Here is a 19,648-nt window from a genome sequence, read left to right as displayed (position 1 = left end):
GGGGGGGGGGGGGAGAGGTTATTGATTCGTTATGGAACGGTTCTTGTCATTAAATGGGAATCTTTGGTAATGACTTAATTATCAGAGAGAATGCATCATCATTTATCAACTGAAACTTTTTATTTGTACTATTAACAAAAAAAACTTGATGATTAGATGTTCCGTTGGAATAGGATGGTTCTCGAGTTGAGAAACTTGTTGAGTGAATCTATGAAGATTATTATTCATAGAATGTTTAGCACTCCCATCTCGCTCAACCTACAACACGTGCTAATAATATTTTTTTATATTGGCGAATGGATTCGATGAAGTTTGCCGCAAAGCCGATGATTTGAAAATTTTTTATGCAGTATTTTGCAAAAATTTCGTAAATAAAGACGTTTGTAAAATTCTCATGCAACATTTTTTAGATCTTGAAGTCTTCTCTACGCCATAAAGACTGTCGATCAATCTTTATTTTATTTGCCTTTTTAAGATCGTACTCAAATTTTTAAAAAATGATAATAATAATTATATTTTTGAAACAATGCTAATTCTCTGTTGAAATAGTTGTGGATTTAAAAGTGTTCAATGCTATATAAAAATTTGGAGTGAACGGTTTTATGATATTAACATTACCATAGATTGAGTTTTCCCTTCTCTCATTTTACAATTTCACACGCCACGTATTTAATTAGAAATAAGTGAAAGTCCGTTATTTTCCGTGGAGAAATCGAAATATAAAAAAATTAGAAACGCGCAAAATCTTAACATTCGTTAGGCGATGAAAAGTGATAAAGGAAAAAAAAACATAGATTTTAGTTTCGCTTGTACGCCTATCTATTATATCAGTAGTGTTGACTCAGCTATTTAAATACAGTATCAAGTTACAAATAGTTTTGCGCCCAGAACAGTCGTTTATCAGTCATGAAGTACCAAAATAATTGTCTGAATACTAAGTCGACATATGGCATGTGTTAAGAGAGTTATCTAGGTGATCAGTCATCCTATGGCAAAAACATCTCAAGATACATTTTGTAGAAAATTTTATAAGGTACAAAGAACATCTTTTGACATTTTCCTCTGTATTCATTAGCTTTAGAGATATTTACAACAAGATTTTTCAAATGAAGCGGAAAATGTGGCACAGGATATTTAGAAAATATGTTAGGAACAATGACATTACAAGAAAATTTTCACGGGCTTTTTTTCGAACTTTTAATTGTGTACAATTTTTTTCTCCGTAACAATATTCCTCCTCCTTTTTGCGATCATGCGCTATCCATTCCACTTCACCAACTTTTCTATAACTATATCGACACCTTGATAACAGACAAGCGTAAAATCTATGAGTTATATGAATTCCTTATGTAGATATGTTTGTCTGTTATTAAGATGTCGATATGTTCTCATAAGGGCGATTTTTAGTTTACAGTTCTGAACATAAGAAACCTAGTCCGTATATTGCATCACAAATAATAATTATTGATAGTAATTGAAAAATACCTTATGTCATATGATGTTTCGGCGTTGTCCAGAAGTACAAATATAAACAATTATGGAGGCCCCTCCGTAGCGAGTCATTACATATACAGGCACATGTCGATGAGCGATGCTTGAGACACGCGCACCGCTCTTCCCGCCAATACTGTCACGTGTATCCAACCAGACATTTCCTTTTTGCAAATACTATCAGTATTCAGAATCCTACTTACTTTCCCTGTTGTACAAGTCTTTAATGAGATTCTAACAAACTGTAATTAAGTGATCAATCGCATTGTTAGTATATTGCTCTCAACACTCACAACTACAACATCTCGATGTTTTTCTCTATACCTACGAGTTATTGAGATATTCAAAAAATCGTAATGATTCAAATCAATTCTGTGATTTCTCCGATAGGAAAAGATTGAGACGAATCTTAAGGGATATTTTTTATATGAACTTTTATAAGTTATGATCTTCCTAAAAAACAAATAATTTTTTTTGTAAAGAACACTACCAAGGAAAAATCTTCTTTGGTTGTTTCTGGAAATGAGGAAAACAATTTTCTGGAAATATAACTTAATTTTCTGGAAATACAACTTCCAGAAACAACTCGAAAAAAACAGAAATCAATGAAAATAAATCGAATCAGGGCTTAATAAAAATGAAGAAAGACAGAACCAACTTCCTTGACGCGGGTCAGAAAATGGATGATTAGATTGATATTAGGCACTGATTACCGACTCCGCGCCAAGGACGTTGGTTCTGTCTTTACTGTTTTTTTTTATTGATCCCTGACTTGGCTTATTTTTATTGATTTCTGTTTTTTTTTTCCAAGTTTTTTATAGAAGTTGTATTTTTCTAGAAAATTGTCTTCCTCATGTCTAGGAGCAAACACAGAAAAATTTTCCTTGGCATAGTGTTTTTTACAAAAATAGTTATTTTTGTTTTTTAGGACAATTTCATTAATTTTTGCAAAACCAGGAAATAATTGATTTTCTATTTGTCTAATTTAGTTTGATGAAATCAAATTTAATGTACTTTTTTCACGAGAAGCAAACAATTTCTATCATGTTGTTTTTCACATTCATGCATCTAGCACATTTTAGTCACATAGATTTTTATTTCATTTAATGACCATGATCCAGAGGTAGTGAAGGAGGTAGTTACTTCGTGTACAGATACCCGGTAGCGCTCGGCTTGAGGTGTTGGAGCGTCGGAGTAAAAAATTTCCCTTGGTTGATACCCTGCCGCCCATCTCGGCAAGGTTTTCTTGACATTTTCTTTAGAATCGACTAATCTGAGATATTCTCAAAATATAGTGTACTTTGTCGGATAAGTGCCTATGTTCATCTAATTTGACCAAATACAGTTATCACTTCAATTACGCATGCAAAAAAGAAGTATTCAAATGCCAGCCACTCCCAGTATTCGTCAAGTCCCCAACAAATCCTTGGTTCCGCCTTCTACCTCATGAATAATCATTACAAATGACTAAGGGAATTGTCAACAATAAAAATTCCACATTTAAGTGGTAAAAACAAAATGAATAAAATATCCTTTCACTAATTACGCAATTATCATAGAATCTCTTTGTTCTAGACCAAAATGTATGAAGGCCTTTCTGTAGCAGATGCGATCCTCAAAAAATTATCGACAAATTTGTAAAAAAAAATCAAAATAATGTAAAGAATAGAAACTTCCGGATTCGAATCTCTACTAATTCTATCAATTGTCTCATCAGCTACTAATTAGAGACAAAAATATCATGAGACTGTTTTGTAGCCAATGAAATGCGCCCCAACCGACCTATCTTGACATTCACCGTAAATGTTTTCATTATCAAATCAAAGTAATCGAAAAAAATTGACCCTTCCGCATTGAAGTCTCCATTTATTCTGTAATCATCTTGTCAACGACATTTCTTTCGGCTAATAAAATTCCCTACAAAAGCGTCCTCTGATATTTTATCAAAAACTCTTCGCTTTCAAGATTAACAAACAAATAGCTATTTTCATCACAAGGCCGAAAAAACGTTTCTGACGAGTGTGAACATTGCAGACCGAAGCGACGCCGAGGAATGCAATCATTCGAGGTGGAAAAGTTGTTTTCGGCCGAGTGACCAACATCTTTTTTCTTCGCAATGTTCGTAAACGGCGTTTGACGGATACGAAGTGTCCGGACAGTGTGATGAAAAAAACTTCTCTTGACAACGTTTTATTTTACTACACGTTTCCCAACTATCATGATCACTTATCACATATAGTTTTCTATTTGTTTTTCCCTTTGTATCCTGAACTTCAGAATAAAATTTTGTGCTGATTACATCGAATGCATTCAGCATTCGATATCTAGCTGCTTCGAAGATGGAGAAGACTTTTTGATTTCATTCTGATACGATATTAAATTTCGCTATTTGGAGAACGGAAAATGGTCCAGAGATCGCGGAATTTTGTTAATAATGCAAGTGATTGAAATAATTCGTTTATCAAACTCATCAAGTTCATCGAAATTTCCCACTTCAACCTACAAATAACTCATAACTTTTCTTTCTCATCCACAGAGCCCTTCTCCGACTGGTTGGAGGAAAAGGTCGAATTCCTGTTCGAGGAGATTCCGACACCAGAATGCGGCCAAAAGCTGACCCCACCTTCCCCCCCCAAGCAGGAGACAACCCAATCCCTGCTGCAGGAGTTCGAAACAGTCCTGGGGGATGTAGAAGCCTGCCACCAGATTTTCCCCACAATGTCCCATCTGACGCCCCCTCAGACACCCCCGCACGAGATCCCTGAAAAATCCATGGGTTTTGATAATCAGCTACTCGTCGCTCTTCAACCAGTGATGGTGGACTACCAGATGAGCAAACCCCAGGTGATCCCGATCACACAAATTCCTCAGAATATGGTTCCAGTAACTCCATCCATCAAGTCTGACTCCTACCTGGAACAGATCTCTGGAGGATGGAACGCTGAGAACGTCTCCCTGATGCCTTTATCCACTCATGTAAGTGGGGATGTGGCTAATGAACTAGCAGAAATGGACGAGTATGTTCGGTCCTGCGCGGAGGATATGTCCCCATCGACCCCGGCAAGCTCATACACCAGTTCCAACAGTTACTTGTCGTCTGAAGACTCTAACGATCCTGACTGGACGATCCCAACCACCTCCTCAAGCACTTCGCAAGGTTCTGCCGGCAATAAACAACGTGGACAACGGATTCACTCGAAGAATCGAAGCAAACCTTACTCGAGGCCAAATATTGAGGACAAAAAAGTCAGAAAGAAGGAGCAGAACAAGAATGCTGCCACTAGGTATCGTCAGAAGAAGAAGGCGGAGATAAAGGAGATCATTGGGGAGGAGCAGGAGCTGGTTGAGTACAATGAGAAGCTGCAGGATCAAGTTAAAGAGCTAACCCGAGAGATTGGATATCTCAAGGGGCTCATGAGGGATCTCTTCAAGGCCAAGGGATTGATGAATTAATGAGTCCTCATGTCTGTTGATGTTTCGTTGGTTTTATAATTTGAAAAATCTTGGCAAAATTGATTTACAGGGATTTTTTTTTTATAATGGAAATTCTTCTATGTCGCATTGATTCGAAAATAGTTATTAATAGTTAATTGGTGATAACTCTGAATCTGTCGACTTGATCCTCCTATTTTTTATCGTAAAAAGGAGAAAGGAAATCTATTTCGAAATATCTCGAAAATCTCGAATAAGCGTAAGCGTAAGACCGAAACCGAAGAGCCACTACGTGAGGAGATGAGAAGGCGCGTGCTTAGCACGCGCGGCCGATCTCGTTAGAGAAAAATTAGAGTTGTTTCTAAAAGTCCCTCTGAAACTTTAAAACGAGATAATAGGTATGCGAAAATTCTTAAGCCGTCACTTTAGGTTGAGAATCCAGTTTTTGGGATTTACCTCGGAATCTAAAGGATGTATGGAAATTTCGTGGAGATACTTTTTGTAGATCTTGACGTACTCTACAAAAAAAATATCCTCATGGTTTCTTTCGTTCTCTTAGATTCAGACATATTCATTAGAAATTGAAAAAGTAACTTTTTGAGTTTTTATCATTTTTTGTTAGTGGGTTAATTGAGCATAACTCTGAATCTGTTTGATCGATTTTGAAAAAGTGGTAATAATTTCAAAAGGCTTTTTTTTATCTCTAAAATGAGATAATATACTTATCCCAATCGTTTTGTGTTGCACAAAATTTATTGAAAATTTACACATCTACATTTTGCCTTGATTTTTCCATGTTAATTCGATACTTTTATTATGTTCCTTATTATTTGTGCTTTTAACCCACTTTAAGTTTCGCTCTTTTTCATCAATGTAGAGATTAATCGATTTATTATTTGCCCTTGGGGTTATCTTCGGTGGAGGCTGTAGGGTCACTTGGCAGCCATTTTAAGCAACAGTCGTGAGAAGCTTAGAAGTTGGAGAAGGGGAGACATATTATTCGTTCCGATATAGTTAAGAATATATTAATGATTTTACTCAATGGTAGTGAAGTAATTCATGTAGATACGTGGTAGTTTGTGGTTTTGTCAGACAGAGTGACAATGGGACCGCTTTTCGTCATCGCAACATTTTCGTTTATCTGTCATTGTGATTGTCAAAAGAGGGGGGAGATCTTTTATACTTCATTGGAGCAGAGTTGTTTTTGTTGCAGTGGAGTGGAGGGGTCTCTTTTAGCTGCGAGTCTCTTCATTCCAAATTTTATTTTAATTCAATTTATATTTACAACGTCCTTTCTTCTATTTTTTCTGTATGCAACTATGATCATGTACTCTCTGAAATGCAATAAAACATTGATTTTATTGAATGCTGTGAAATTTTTTATGTCATGCGTGCGTGTAAAGTGCAGGTTAACAGGGGCGTTTGGAGGTCGGTAAGTCGTATTTTACACGCACCACCAATCGTTCTTAACAGACATTCCCAGTTTTACACGCGTCCTAGGCTATTTTACTGGTATTTTACACGTTCTCAATAACCCCTAGCGACATCTTGCGGGACAAACATAACCCATTATCCCAACCATACACCGATCAGCTGATCTATTAGACACTAACGAAACAAATCGCAGTGCAAAAAGCTAAAAAATCAACTACATAATAATAAATAATTAACTCAAAAAGTGAAATATGAATACACAAGAAGATATGTTTAGTGAACATGATGAAATACTACCAGATAATATACTTCGAAACGCTCAGGAAGCAGAGAAATGCTATCAAGAAAAAGCCAACTTTGAAAGAAAAAAGAAAATGAGTATTTTTTCTAAATATTAGAGAATAATTTTTTTTGCGCGATTTTTCTCCACCCCCACCCTGAAGAAAATATGAGGAAAGTTTGTTGATTTTTCATTATTTTTTTATTAGTATGAAGAATTAATAAACATAATCTCAACAATATAAAAAATCAAAAAGTATCTCATCACCACCCCACAACCGTCACAAACTGCAAACTCAACAATGATCAAAATAAAAAATGTTCGTTTGCTCCGGAGACACTTAAAATGTTAAAAATAGTCCAGGGCCTCCAATTTTTGAGCTACAGAAGGTTTTTTTTCAAAATTTTTGAAAAAATGTCTGCAATAACAATTACGAATTAGTTTTTCAAAATTCGACTCCTACACAGCTAATTTCGTTTTATTTAATATGAAAATTTGCGCCATTCATGTAAAATGGGTAGAAAAATTATACTTAAAATATTTAAAACAAATTCTTGAGTTTTTCAGAAATATTTTTCGGGGTATTTTACATGAATGGTGCCATTTCGTAGAAGCTGACTTTCAAAAAACTAATTCGTAATTGTTACTGCACATATTTTTCCAAAAATTTTCAAAAAAAAATGTAGCTCAAAAATTGGAGGCCCTGGACTATTTTTAACGGTTTAAGCGTTTGCGAGGTGAACGAATAATAAACAATTAGTTTTTTTGGACTAATTGTGCGTTTTTAGACATACATAATCGATCTTTAATGTATGAGAAATCTCATTCCAATAGCCCACGATTTTTAAAACTCATAGTAATCGCCCTTTAACCACGAAAAACTCAATTTTTTCCTGTTTTTACCTTGATGAAAATGCTCCTTGCACCGTAGTTTGCATACGATTTTTTTTTTTTTTTATGTTCGTTACACTCCAAAGAATAGAGTTAAGCATCCGTTTTACTTTATTTGCAATAGATCATGAATAAATGAATTTTGAATTTCATAAATTTTACTCTACTCTAGCGACACGAAAAATTTATGAAATTCAAAATTCATTTATTTCATGATCTATTGCGAATAAAGTAAAACGGATGCTGAACTTTATTCTTTGGAGTGCAACGAACATTAAAAAAGAAGCTAAAATCGTATGAAAACTACGGCGCCAGGAGCATTTTAAAAGTAAAAACGGGAAAAAATGAAGTTTTTCGTGGTTATACGGGGCGAAATCGATCGAGTCCGCGATTTTCCGTAGTTATTCCCATATTTCATCATATATCACAAACTATTCAATAGGTCCCAAGGCCCTAATGAGGACTTTTAAATTTCACCGACATATCCCCTTAAATAATTTTCAAGTCGATTTCATTGCGGTAAACAGAATTTTTTTTTAAATCCCAAATTCTCTGCAAAAAGGTTACTGATAGATTTTTCTAAACCTTCTATTTTATAAGATGTTTGCAAAATAATTAAAGAGTATTGATTATGAACGAGTTTTTTTTTCAGCCCTACTCATTTCATGAAAAAATATCAAATGACCTTTTTTATAGTCCACAAAATTGTCGATGGAAACAATTTCTTTCAAACTTTGCAAATCCATTTCATGCAAAAGAATAACTTCAATAATTCTTTATCCACTATTTTTCGAATGTCTTAGCTGCGAATAGATTCAGGAAAAATATCAAGAAACTTATTTTATTTTGTAAACCCTAAAATTTCTCCATCAAATGAAAATTTTCTGTCCAAGAATGGCGCTAGTTGAACATGTTTTAAATTTTAAAAATTTTAAACGAATTACTAGAAAAAAGGCCAATCATCGCCTGCACCGACCCGACAAAAAACCAAAATTATAAATAAAAAATAGAAGATACAGGTAACAGTAGCTTACCCACAAAAACAACTGCTTAGCTATAACTACGAATTGATCCCCACTGCCATTCCACCGTCCACAGTTTTATGGCACAAGCTGTGCCGAGTAAAATCCAACGAAGCGGTATAGTTGTCTCATGGCCACCTTTCTCTACTCAACGCGAAAAGCCTCAAAGGTACTTACAACTTGAGTCTTGGCGCTGCTTCGTGTGCCTAGCTGTCTACCAAAGCTAGTGTAGTCATTTCCAATTCATACCGCGCAGTTATAACAATCTTAAACAATTTTCCTATATATCGCATGATATTCCCACTTAGAAAATACCTTCAAACAATACCTTTCTATTAAATTTTGATGAATCATTAAATTCTTCGTAAAATAAAAATTGCATAAATATGGTATCGATCATCGATTTAAGTGTGTTATTACACAAATTGTCATCATCCAAAAAGTGATCTCTGGAGTACGAAAAAGGATACAACGAAAAAGTTACAGAAAAAGGTTTAGCAAAACAAATTGAGGCATTTATTTATATTTATCTATCGATTTTTACAGATAATTGGAAGAATGATTTTGGTGATTGAATCATTCAGGTGAAGTTTTTTAAGATAGGGAGGGGAGAAAGTGAATCTTATTTGGTAAACTCTTTGATTCCAGTTTTTTTGAAATCGCGGAATTATATAAGCCAGGAAATTGTAAGAATTGAGTAACTGTAGAGGGAATTCGTTTGTTTTGTGATTATTTTAGAGTGGGGAAAGGTGGATATGGAGAAGTTGTTATTACTTTTTCCCGTAAATTGAATATTTGAAAGCGTCAGAGACATAACTTGACAATATTCGAGAATGAAGTAGGTCAACAAAAAATTTTGAAAAGATTTCATGTACAAATTGCATAAGTCGCAAAAACAATTCTAGTGATGTTGTTTTCAGACAGGCCGAAATTTTTCTATTCATGTGCCAGTTTAGTGTAAGAACTGGGAGATATATTAAACAATCACAAATATCTTGGGAACTAGTGAGCGAGGTCTTAAAATTTAGTGCAAAAAAGCTCTTCTGACATGTCCCAGAATCAGTAGTTTTTCTGCTAATTCAAGTACTCTTAATGACTCTCTTATCGTTCAATTACGTATTTTTCATTATTATCCAATTATTTTCATCACTGTGATCAAAAAAATTATCCATCAAACCTTTATATATTGGATATTCAAGAAAAGATTCACCCACAGGCATTGAAATCTCCACATCCTAACCACAAAAACTTTTTTTTTGTGTTTTTTGCAAATCAAAGATGTTTGTAATTAAATTCATAGAGTTTTAATCATTGCGATGATGTTATTTGATATATGGAGGAATTTTTGTTGTTCCTCACGCGAGTTTGACGGATGAAGATGACTCAACTCTGTCAGAAGCGAAAGTAACACACCGACACACCGAGATTGGTAAAGAAGATATTCTTCTTCGTACGCGTGGTTTTATCGAACAAAGGATGTGTAATGCGTTACCTATGAGAAAATTATGTGATATGCTTGTAGAGTAATTTGCATTGCATCTTTAGAATGGATCTAGAAAATTCAGTTGAATTTGTTGATTTTAAGAGTAAATTCACTACAAAAGTTGTAGAAGGAGACAAATTAAAAGAGAATTTCTCCATTAGTTTGCGAATAACATGAGAAGTACATGATTTAGGGGAAAACGTAATAAGACACTTTTTGAGGTATTTTGAAAGTTTTGGAATCATATCTCCTCTGGTAAAACATACGTGCAGATTATTTCGCGAACATTACAATATCTAATAGATTGACAGAAGAATATAAATAAAATTTTTTTTCAAGTCTGGATTTCGGCGAATCACATCGGTATTCATGTAATTATTGTACCCAGCGTGGGGGTCACTTACAATTTTAGTAGGTTCTAGGCTTCAAGGGATAAATCCCATAACAGACTTTTGATTTATTTGTTACAGAATTTTTCGGAAATTTTACTTTAGCTTTTGGAAATTGCATCTAGAAAATTCATAGTACCACCTTAGTTGTTCTCAATCAATCAAACATTTTTCTTTCGAATACTGCACTGCGCTTGATCAAAATCACGCAACAAATAATCTCCTGAATACCATTCAAGCTTCAGAATTAAGTAAACACCTATCGGAAATTGTCTAATAATTTAGAAGCCCTTGTAGTATTATAAGTGAAAATATCATCCATAATAGACTTCCATTCTCTACATAAAAAGCCATGTAACATTCTTCTTGAAACCCACCAGTTCTCGAAATATAAAGATAACAATTACGAAATCGTTGATTTCGCCTTCTTTCTGAAGAAATTTTTAGAGGATTTAAAAAGTATCTGTAAAACTGATAGATCCACAGAAAACGGGATCTTTATTGCAGAGAATTCAAGTTCCCATGAAACTCACTAGTTCCTGCGATATATTTAAAATTATGTATGCGAAAATCCTTAGAGTATTGAATTCTATCTCTCCTGTTTATTCTCCGTTACATAATTGAGGACGAGGTTGTACGCGGGCGTACCTTAACCTTGTGCCTACACTCGAGCCAATATATGTGGTAAATAAAAATTATTGTATGTAATGAAGTTACAGACATCGGACAGGTAACAATGCGTCACAACAACGAATACCAGATGCACAATGGGAGGGACCCACATCGCGCCTATTCCACAGACGGTGAGGAAAGCCATCGGGCCGTTTCCGTGCGTACGTCCTCGGAGTATGCCACAGCACACAAACCAAATGCTATGGTAATCAACAATTCGTCATCTTTATTTTTAGATACTTTTTTCCGCTTCGATTGGAGCACAAATTTTTGCTGCGATTTTTGAAGCATAAGAAGTCGTATTTTCCATTCTCAGTACACTGAGAGAAAAACACGTTCTAAAACAAGTCTTGTTTGGGCCAACAAAATCGCTAATTGAAAATTGCTAAAAAAGAAGTTGTTTGGTTCAAATTTGAAAGTCTCTAACATGAATAATTGCTCTGCTTTCGACAATAACGAAATATTTGGCTCAAGAGGCGGATAATTCACACCAAACGGTGCCTGTTCAGGATGAGAATATCTCTTATATAGAAGAAAATTTATCAAGAAATATTTTGTCCCTAAGTTGCAAGATTGCTATCATATCATTATTATTGTTTCTTTTTAAGGTTCATTTCTTGTCTGTGATTATTAGAGTATCGAATAACGAAGGAGTAGTGTTGGAAATGGCATTTCTTGCGTGTACTTTTGCGACAAGAAGTTTTCATTTTTTCAATTTTCAAAAAACCATTTTCTTCGCACAAGTAAGACTTGTTGGAGAACTCTCTCGTTTCAGTGTATCTCTATAATGATCCCAATCGTTGCCATAATGGGTGAGTTTGGGGGAAATTGTCAAGAGACTTTGTTCGAGGGAGAAATTTTCGATCAGAATGTCTGTTAATATTTCTGCCTAGGATCATTCATTATGAAGATCATTTCAGTTTTAATTTTATTTTTTATTTTCTTTTGCAGACTGGGAGAAAAGAGAAAAGACGACACGAACGAGACTTAAGGGACTCCCCCCCTGGGGTTCATAGACATGGACCGGATTCAGAAATTTACGTTACGAGTGAAGCTTATAGAACTACACCAGACTTTAGGTGAATTATTGATCAATTCTCTGCAGTAAAGTGATGGAAAATCTTTTTCATATTTTCACACTTCGCCTTAAAATTCTTCATTACCAAGATAATAGACAGTTTAGTCAGACGATTATCATGTGAGAGGAACTGTTGAGATATTTTGTTCGAAGATTTTCCACAGCTGCAAATAAGGTCTTCTGATAATTTCTTCCAGTCGCAAGGTTTAGAGAGCATGATATTCATGGCGTTGCATTTCGAAAATTTGAATTTTTGAGTATCATTGATCAAACCCTGCCGAAAATTTCACTACAACTATGATCGTTAATCACTTATGCCAATTCAAAGTGAGCAGCTTTCGAAAATTTCAGCGCTCTTCACTCCTCCGCTGCCCCGTAACACGGACCGGCCCAAGGAGTCTCAACTTATATTTTATATTTTATTAGAAAACATTTTTTGAATAGAAATTCTTCTTAATAAAACTTTCGTAAACTACAAAATGAGGTGTCAACGAGGTGTCATTCCGCGTCGCCCAGTGAATGACTTTTTTCATCTTTGAAAAAAGTCTTTCAACGCTTGAAAAAATTGAGATAGGAAGTTGAAATGTGGTAGGATTCTAGCTCTTACTACATTACAGGCTGGGATTACAGATGGGCGAAATCGAATGAGTAGTTTTAAAGATATTCAATTTTTTGTATTAGAGATAAAAGCTATTGTTCAATATCTCAAAAATTATTCATCCGATTTCAAGTTTTTTTCAAATGAAGGATGGAGAATTGCTACGGATCCATTCGAAAGCTTACTACCAATGGAATTGGTAGAAATAAAAAAAAGAAAGAGACTAATGACGCCAAAAGTAATGGTCACATGTCTTCTGTGATAGGCTGCGATAGGCTTGAATTCCTGGTTGTTTTGTTAACCTAAAGCATCGCTACAAGGGTCTACGTAGAAGATGTGTCTAATAGTATATTACGCAACAAGTGCGTAATGGGTTTTTTGGCTCGTGGGAAGTTGTAAAACGAGCCGAAGGCGAGTTTTACAATCCCACGAGTCAAAAAACACCATTACGCACGAGTTACATATACTATTTTATGTCATAGGTGCCCAGAATCACGCGATTCTAACCTCGCTTCGCTCGGTAGAATCGTGGATGCTGGGCCCTATGACATAAAATTATTAATTGTTAGAAACGAAATATAGAAAAATTCGGACAAAAAATTTCTTTATAATCCGACAACTATGATGAACGTCCTATACAAATGTCGAATCAATGTCATTATTTTTATTTTCATAAATGAAACCCTTAAGTACGATTGACACTTGGTAGCGATCGCATGCTGTCTGTGCGTCTATTCGGGATCTCCAAACATTGTCTTCTAAAATCACTCAGTATTGACATAATTGCATAATTAATGTTAACTTATGAATTTTTAGTCGAGCATCAGTACATCATAGTCCAGTGGCAAGTTCGAGATATGGATATAGAGCGCCGAGTAATTATAGCTATGGCTCTGCGAGATCCGGAGCATCCAACGGATCTACCGTAAAAACGAAAACCTCGAGACACGGTGGACTTGTCGTTGAAACCATGTCCACACCAAATCCCTTTTGCCCGAACACCAAAGGGATGTGCTGCCTGTTACTCCTCATCAATCTGGGGATTATTCTCGTCACACTTGGTTTTGTTATAGTCATACAAATATTCCATCCACTTATTGTCTGGTAATTATCCGAACAAATTCTCAATCTAAAAATAGTGGAGCAATTTTTTTTTGAGCGAATCCGCGAATTTTGTATACGAAAAATTGCTTAAAAATTTTAAAAGTTTTCTTCTATTTTTTTATCGTAAAGTATAGTCCAAAAGGAGAAAAATGTTTTTGTTAGGAAATTTTCGGAACTTTCCGATGAAAAAAAAACAAAAAAGGATGGGGAATGACCCGCAATGACCGTTTGAAACTTTCTTTTTGAGCTTTCCATGCCAAAATAGGTACATAAATGCATAAAAAACAATAGTTTTTTCAAGTAGCTGAAAAAATTTCCGACAAAATCTCCGGGTTAAAATTTTTTTATTGTTAGTGACTCGTAATTACAATTGAAAAAAATAATAATCTTCAATATCTCCGCCAATATTTGAGTTAGAAAGATCTAGAAAAATAATTCAGATAACTCAATTATTCCTCGAGATCTTTCTAACTCAAATATTGTTTTTTTTATTTATAAAACAAAACATTTAAAATGTTGAGGTAATTTTTCGTATACAGAATTGGCGGATTTACAAAATCTCTTTTCTAACTCTTTAACTCAAGATTACAGTAAAATTTCTTCAGCGATCGTCAGCAATTTATAAAAATTCGATAATTAGCAGACAATTTAAAATTATATAATTTTTGGAGTAACCAAGAGAGCCGAAATAAAGTCTTCGCTAAAAGTCGAAACGGGTTTGTAACGAAAAAATCTTTGTTTTTTACAATGAAATTATCCAATTTTTAATTAATATGGCTGATGACATCTGGAATGAATCTATCGTCACCTTGAGTTTAAGAATCGGTACGACGGTAACAAATCTATTATTGGAAAATACCTTTACGGCGAGGATCCGTTAAGGGGAAACGGAACCCCTGCGTTTATATGAATCTTTAGAATTGTGTTTTCTCCTGCAATTATTATTTTTGATTCATTAAACTACTTCATTGACTCAACAATGCGATAATCGAGTCAATAAAGTAATTTCATAGATAGAAATTAATAATTGTAGGAGAAAACACAATTCTAAGATTCGATGTAGACAAAGGGGTTCCGTCTCCCCTTAAACTTCATTCCTCGAAATGAATTTCAAATTTCATAGCAATGAATTTTCATGCCGTCAACTCGTAAATAAAGCGAATGAATAATAACATTTATCGTTTTTGCAGGATTCTCGGAATAATTTTCTTAATATTCGGCTTTGCCACTTTAATGGGAAGTTTGATATATTGCGTCCACGTATTCAGAAATGCCAAACACCCACACGAAGTGAATCCAGAAGATTTTTACTGGACGAGGTACTGGCAAGGACAGGTAGGCTCAGCCCCTGAGATCCATTACAAAGCCGAAGAGAAATACGCGGACGACGCTGGAAGTGATCGCTACAGCAAATACTCATCGACTTACTACGATCGCCGCAACCAACATTACTGAAGTTGTTTATTTATTTAATTAAAAAAGTTCTGTAACTAATAGACTGGTTGAATGTGCCGTAACATTGTAGAAAATATTTAAACTTTTTTTTTATAAATATGTGGAGATAAAGATTATGTGACATTCCGCTGATTAAAGAACATGGAGATAAGACAAACTAAATTTGATGATTGATTTATTTAGTTCGTTGATTCTCGCGAAGAGAATGAGCAAAAAGGACATTTTGTTGAGATTATTTTGGAAACATCTCGGGATCTGGCGGGTTTATTGGAAAACTATTTCAACATTTCAGACGCCATTAAATTTTTTCTAATACAAAGGTATTCCACACTTTCCAAATAAATTCTGGTGTTCCAGAATTCCTGGTAGAAATAATTTATCTCAACTTTCTGGGAGTAATACGTTTTCACTATTGCAAAATTTGAAAGGTCCATTTCATCAATACTGATTAAATACTGTCTATATGATATCAATTCCGCAGGGATTTCATGAAACTCAGAAATTCTTTTATTCTATTATTATTCCTGAAAAATTATGAGACCCTTACAAAACACTAAATTCGTACAGCAACAGTATGGTAAGTTGATAATGTAATAAGACGACTTTAAATTTCAACCGTCGTAAATTTCATGTAAATTTCAAGAATAATTCGTAATAATTGACGTCGATCCTTTGGCACTAATTCAATTCAATCAGGGATAATGAGTGAGCTCTTTTTAAATTTCGCCTCGGACGTGTTTTTCCAGAAAATTGAGATGAATGAGTCCTAACGAAAATTCTGACATACCCGAGTTTATTTGCCATTTACCCTCAGTCTTGAAATGAATCAATCACTCTCTAAATTAATTCCTCTCAACCCCCTCTCTCTCCTCCCCCAAAATCAAATTAACCCGTCAAGAGTAAACTCTCCATGCAAATAATCTTTTCTGCGAAACAAATAAATACCCCTAAAAATATAAATAAGATAAATCAGAATGAAACCCCCTAAAAATCTCTCTGCTCTCTACTACCTAATTATACCAAATTGGATTCCGAGATGCTCATAGTTGGCAGCGAGCTATCACTCCAGTCGGGATGGGGATAATTTCTAGGCGGGCTGGGCACCCTCACTTCAACCTTACTATTAATCCTCGTATTCTGATACATCATTTCGATTTCCTTGATCCCTTTGCTCCAGTCCACCCTCCCATCCAGGGACAGTCTTCCCCTCGACCTTTTCACCTCACTCTCCCCTTGCTCAACTTCATCACAATTACCATCACGAATGCCCTCAGGAACAACGTAAATAAATTCATCTTCACTAGGTTTCAGGATTGAACCAATGTGTGACCCGTCATCGCCTCCAATTGAAGTAAATTCTAAGTGCGTTTTCTCCTTAAATTTCTCTGTTTGGTTCCCAGACTCATTTATGAGAGTCTCCAACTGTGACGATAAATTTTTATTAATCATTGTGGGCGGACTCGTCACGTCTATCGTGGAGATCGAGGGCTCTGAGACATCGACGACATCATGTCCAACATTTCTCATCACAATAACTGAGTTGTTTGAGGAACGAACTGGAGACGACGAAACCCTCCCACCACTCATCATGTGGGATACATACCCGTCTGCGTTGAGAGTCAAGTTTTCAGGTCTTGAAGTTTTCGTGATGTTGATCAATTGATCTCCGATTAGGTGCTGGAGATTTTTCATAGCCTTTCGATGTTCGATCAGTTGGGAATCCTTGAACGAAGACATTACAGACAATTTTTCCTTCTCCATTTTGAGGAATTGAGAGTCGAGGAAACGCTGTTGCGCGAGTTCTGTCTGTTCGTTGAGTTCAGTTTTTAGTTCTGTTGTGATGTTCTGGAGGAGTTGGATCTTTTCATTTTTCTCTTTGAGATCGCTGAGCAGTTTTTTATTTGTGAGGTCTAGCTTTGAAGAGTCGGTGAGTTTCTGGCGGAGGTCTTTCAGGATAGCCTCGAGCTCAGCCTCTCGACGAAGGGAGGACTCGAGGTGGAGAGACTTCTCTTCAAGCTGCCTGTTGAAATGATAGAAAAATATTTAACTGACTAACCAAGATAGTTCATCAACAAGTCAAGATGTTTCATGAGCTGTCAATTTGATGTTGACAAAGTTTCATAATTGTGGGATTATCTCATGGCCAATAATGAGCAGTTTCAAGTGAAAATGTCAGAAAATTTATCTCATAGCGGAAAAAATGTTGAACTAAAAAATTTCGTCAACATTTCACTGCAGAATTATTCATTCTCGGAATTATTACATAATAATCCGATAAAATTTTCCATCGCCCATTTGAAGCCTTTGCTATTTTTTTAAATGTTTTCTATGAAAATGTGAGGATAGGGATTGAATTTATGGGTATTGGTTCATTATTCAAAAAAATATATCAATTTTAAAATTTTCCCTAAACATTCAAAAATTTTGTTTTCGTGTTGATCTCGTTTCTTTCCCTCTTTTCACTTTCTTTCATCAGAATTAGATAATAGAAAGAAAATATATTGGTTTTTCTTCATTATTAAAAAAAAAAGGTTTTGAAATTTTCAAGATTGAAAAATCGATTTTTTAATTTTATTGATACTGATTGATGATGATCGATCGCTCTTTGCAATTTCCTTCTTCGGTTCCATTGAAATGAAATCAAAAGGATGTAAAATGTTCATATTCGTTCACATTTTCAGATCATTGGTACTCATTAGTTTTAAGAAAAGGAAAGAAATGAAAAGTTTTAGGTATGATTATCGAAAGTTGTTTGTCGATCTGTATTCTCATTTGATTTACAGGGAATTCCTCTTCATGCAATGTTGTAACTTATGAATTAAGGAACTAAAATATATATAATAACAATAAGAATGAATAAAATTAAATTAATCTAATTGTGAAGACGGAAATGGAAAGAAAATAAAATATAATAACACAGTATAAATTGATTTATACTGTGTTACTTCATTTTATGTGATTTTAATGAATTTTTCGCTAATAATTAAAGAACTAGAGATATAGAAATTTGAGAAATTGGGTTCTTACTGTTGAAGAATGGCTTTTTCCTTTCGAGATGCTTCCAAAGTGGTCTGCATTTCTTTACCTGCAGCTGCTAGTTGAGTTACGCTGGCTTCTAGTTGGGTATATTTTAGGATCATCTCTAGATCCTATGAACATTGATAAATAAGTATAAACATTTGAAACTAGGATGTGAAAACCTGGTGGTAAATTCTGAATTTCACAGTTTTTTTGGTAATGTTTTTTCAAAATATTTCTTAGAGAAGTCCAGAACGCGATCGTTCATCGGAAAATATTCACACGGTAACCCATACAAAATCATCTCCCAACGATTGTAAAATCCTTTGTTACCACAAAAAAAAATCTTCAAAACTCACGTCAGGACTTGATTTTCCAGTATCTTTAGGTATTCTCAACAATGCTTGTTCCATCTGGTACAAAATCGCACTGGACTTCTCATCCTTGACTAAACTTTCGAGCTCCTTCATGAGAAAAGCGATTGTTGGAATTGGATTCAATAAATTAAAATGATTATTAGAAGAGTCAAACAATCCCCCACATTGCACCCCTTTATCGATCACAATAACAGACTCTGTACTCTCTCTACTCGCAACAGACGTGGCTGAGGGGTTCACCGATGGAGCATCACGTCTGACTCTTCTAGGTTCCCTGTAATCTCCTGCCAATGGTCGTGCAGTCTTTGAGCCCCTCGGCCCCCCATTCATTTGGTGCAGGCTCTGCTTCAACGAAGCTTTCGTCTGTTCTCGGAATGTCCCAGGCCAATTGCTCTTATTTTCAGTTAATACTGAGGAGCGTTTTTTCCGTTCAAATTGATTTTCAGACTCGGGATTTGTTGATGGGGTTTTTGGCATTTTTGGAGTGGTTTTGTGTCCTTTTGTCTTCACTGTTCTTGCTACTGTTAATCCCTGTTTGTCGATGACCACACGATCATTCAAGGATCCTGGAGTACTCTGAATTAGATAAAGAATATTGATAATCATTGTATTGGATCTGTTAATCCGATTGGTCACGCGATTCATTCGTGTATTTTTTACATCAAACAAAATGAAGAAAAAAATGGCACGAACTTGGCGTGGGATAAATTGGTTTTGGGATGACATTGTTTAGGATGAGAAGTCATGGGATGAGTTTGCGCGAAAAATCATCTTGGGATAAATGAACTGGATACCCCTACCCTATTGCTCACAACAGTCCCTTCATTTCTGCGTTAAGACCTTGCTCACAGATAGTATGTTTGATTACTAGGCCGTGAGCACCTTTTTTGTCATTCCGGCCGTGAGGCAGCGCTTCACGGACGC

The 19,648-nt window shown here is 35.2% G+C and overlaps 3 protein-coding genes across 7 annotated transcripts in view; 2 read left to right on the top strand and 1 right to left on the bottom strand.

Moving 5' to 3' along the window:
- The window catches only part of LOC107043167 (activating transcription factor of chaperone), a 14,092-nt gene extending 8,891 nt beyond the window's left edge, over window positions 1-5,201 (top strand). For both annotated transcript variants that reach the window (XM_015264510.2, XM_015264511.1), the window contains one exon: window positions 4,028-5,201. In XM_015264510.2, the coding sequence (XP_015119996.1) occupies window positions 4,028-4,944 (917 nt within the window). In that variant the 3' untranslated portion in view covers window positions 4,945-5,201. The remainder of the gene's footprint in view (window positions 1-4,027) is intronic.
- A 1,131-nt stretch (window positions 5,202-6,332) lies between these two features.
- LOC107043168 lies at window positions 6,333-15,491 on the top strand. Of its 4 annotated transcripts, none has more exons than XM_015264516.2 (5): window positions 6,333-6,355; window positions 11,136-11,299; window positions 12,046-12,173; window positions 13,587-13,874; window positions 15,065-15,491. In XM_015264516.2, the coding sequence occupies exons 2-5, from the start codon at window positions 11,159-11,161 to the stop codon at window positions 15,327-15,329; spliced, it is 822 nt and encodes a 273-aa protein (XP_015120002.1). In that variant the 5' UTR covers window positions 6,333-6,355; window positions 11,136-11,158; the 3' UTR covers window positions 15,330-15,491. The 4 variants fall into 4 exon arrangements, with proteins under 4 accessions (XP_015120002.1, XP_015119998.1, XP_015120000.1 ...); XM_015264512.1 differs by lacking the exon at window positions 6,333-6,355 and adding an exon at window positions 6,518-6,735; XM_015264514.1 differs by lacking the exon at window positions 6,333-6,355 and adding an exon at window positions 7,775-8,719.
- LOC107043166 overlaps window positions 15,488-19,648 on the bottom strand; it is a 7,069-nt gene continuing 2,908 nt past the window's right edge. Inside the window, exons 3-5 of the mRNA XM_015264509.2 lie at window positions 18,707-19,300; window positions 18,357-18,478; window positions 15,488-17,349 (exon numbers count right to left, since the gene is read on the bottom strand). Coding sequence (XP_015119995.1) covers window positions 16,344-17,349; window positions 18,357-18,478; window positions 18,707-19,300 — 1,722 coding nt within the window. The 3' untranslated portion in view covers window positions 15,488-16,343. The remainder of the gene's footprint in view (window positions 17,350-18,356; window positions 18,479-18,706; window positions 19,301-19,648) is intronic.

Source organism: Diachasma alloeum, unplaced genomic scaffold, assembly GCF_001412515.2.
Source record: "Diachasma alloeum isolate Michigan unplaced genomic scaffold, Dall2.0 Dall_scaffold_00550, whole genome shotgun sequence".
Lineage (NCBI taxonomy): Eukaryota > Metazoa > Arthropoda > Insecta > Hymenoptera > Braconidae > Diachasma > Diachasma alloeum.
Note: the sequence above shows the minus strand (reverse complement) of the source record. Positions and strands in the feature narration are given on the sequence as shown.